This window comes from Nanorana parkeri, unplaced genomic scaffold, assembly GCF_000935625.1.
Source record: "Nanorana parkeri isolate BGI_ZX_2015 unplaced genomic scaffold, ASM93562v1 scaffold4194, whole genome shotgun sequence".
Taxonomy (NCBI): domain Eukaryota; kingdom Metazoa; phylum Chordata; class Amphibia; order Anura; family Dicroglossidae; genus Nanorana; species Nanorana parkeri.
The window spans coordinates 17,557-18,901 of NW_017310461.1; the positions used below are offsets into that span (position 1 = coordinate 17,557).

At 61.3% G+C, this 1,345-nt stretch overlaps 1 protein-coding gene across 1 annotated transcript in view; it reads right to left on the reverse strand.

Moving 5' to 3' along the window:
• The window catches only part of LOC108803776 (alanine--tRNA ligase, mitochondrial-like), a gene marked incomplete at its 3' end in the record, with an annotated part of 19,723 nt that overhangs the window by 16,858 nt on the left and 1,520 nt on the right, over positions 1 to 1,345 (reverse strand). The window contains exon 4 of the mRNA XM_018575582.1: positions 126 to 237. Within this exon, the coding sequence (XP_018431084.1) occupies positions 126 to 237 (112 nt within the window). The remainder of the gene's footprint in view (positions 1 to 125; positions 238 to 1,345) is intronic.

Sequence of the window (1,345 nt, forward strand, 5' to 3'; positions counted from 1 at the left end):
GGGGGCAGAATTTGCTGGGTGTAGGTATGTGACGGCACACTTCCATAGACATGGTTACATATAATAACCACGGAACGATTCCTGGCTCCATATGGTGACATCACTGGACGGCCGCTGGCACTCACCAGGGAATATTTTGGCGGCGCCCTCTTGCTGCAGAGTCCGATCTACGATGCGGCGCCCCCGCTGGAGGGAGGATAGAAACGCCTCCTCGTTCTCATCCAGAATTCTCACAATCTGAAATAAAACAAATCCCCATCACTGGGCACAACGCGGCCCCCGGAGATCACCGCAGAAATATCTCAACTGTCCGTAAGGCTGCAGGTGGCATAAGGGGGGCCGAGTACTGACGGGACAGGTAATGAGGGGACGGGTCCTGGGGGGCTGAGTACTGACGGGACAGGTCCTGGGGGGCTGAGTACTGAGGGGACAGGTCCTGGGGGGCTGAGTAATGGGGGGACAGGTCCTGGGGGGCTGAGTACTGAGGGGACAGGTAATGAGGGGACAGGCCCTGGGGGGCTGAGTACTGAGGGGACAGGTAATGAAGGGACGGGTCCTGGGGGGCCGAGTACTGAGGGGACAGGTAATGAGGGGCTGAGTACTGAGGGGCCAGGTAACGAGGGGCTGAGTACCGAGGGGACAGGAAATGAGGGGATGGGGACTGGGGGGACAGGTCCTGGAGGGCTGAGTGCTGAGGGGACAGGTACCGAGGGACAAGATTATGAGGGGACAGGTCCTGGGGGACTGAGTACTGAGGGGACAGATACTGAGGAGACAGGTCCTGGGGGACTGAGTACTGAGGGGTGAGGTAATGAGGGGACGGGTCCTGGGGGGCTGAGTACTGAGGGGATGGGTACTGAGGAGACAGGTCCTGGGGGGCTAAGTACTGAGGGGACAGGTCCTGAGGGGACGGGTCCTGGGGGGCTGAGTACTGAGGGGACAGGTAATGAGGGGACGGGTCCTGGGGGGCTGAGTACTGAGGGGATGGGTACTGAGGGGACGGGTCCTGGGGGGCTGAGTACTGAGGGGACAGGTAATGAGGGGACGGGTCCGGGGGGGGTGAGTACTGAGGGGACAGGTACTGAGGGGACAGGTCCTGGGGGGCTAAGTACTGAGGAGACAGGCACTGAGGGGATAGGTCCCGGGGGACTGAGTACTGAGGGGACAGATACTGAGGAGACAGGTCCTGGGGGGCTGAGTACTGAGGGGATGGGTACTGGGGAGACAGGTCCTGGGGGGCTGAGTACTGAGGGGACAGGTAATGAGGGGACGGGTCCTGGGGGGCTGAGTACTGAGGGGACAGGTAATGAGGGGACGGGTCCTGGGGGGCTGAGTACTGAGGGGA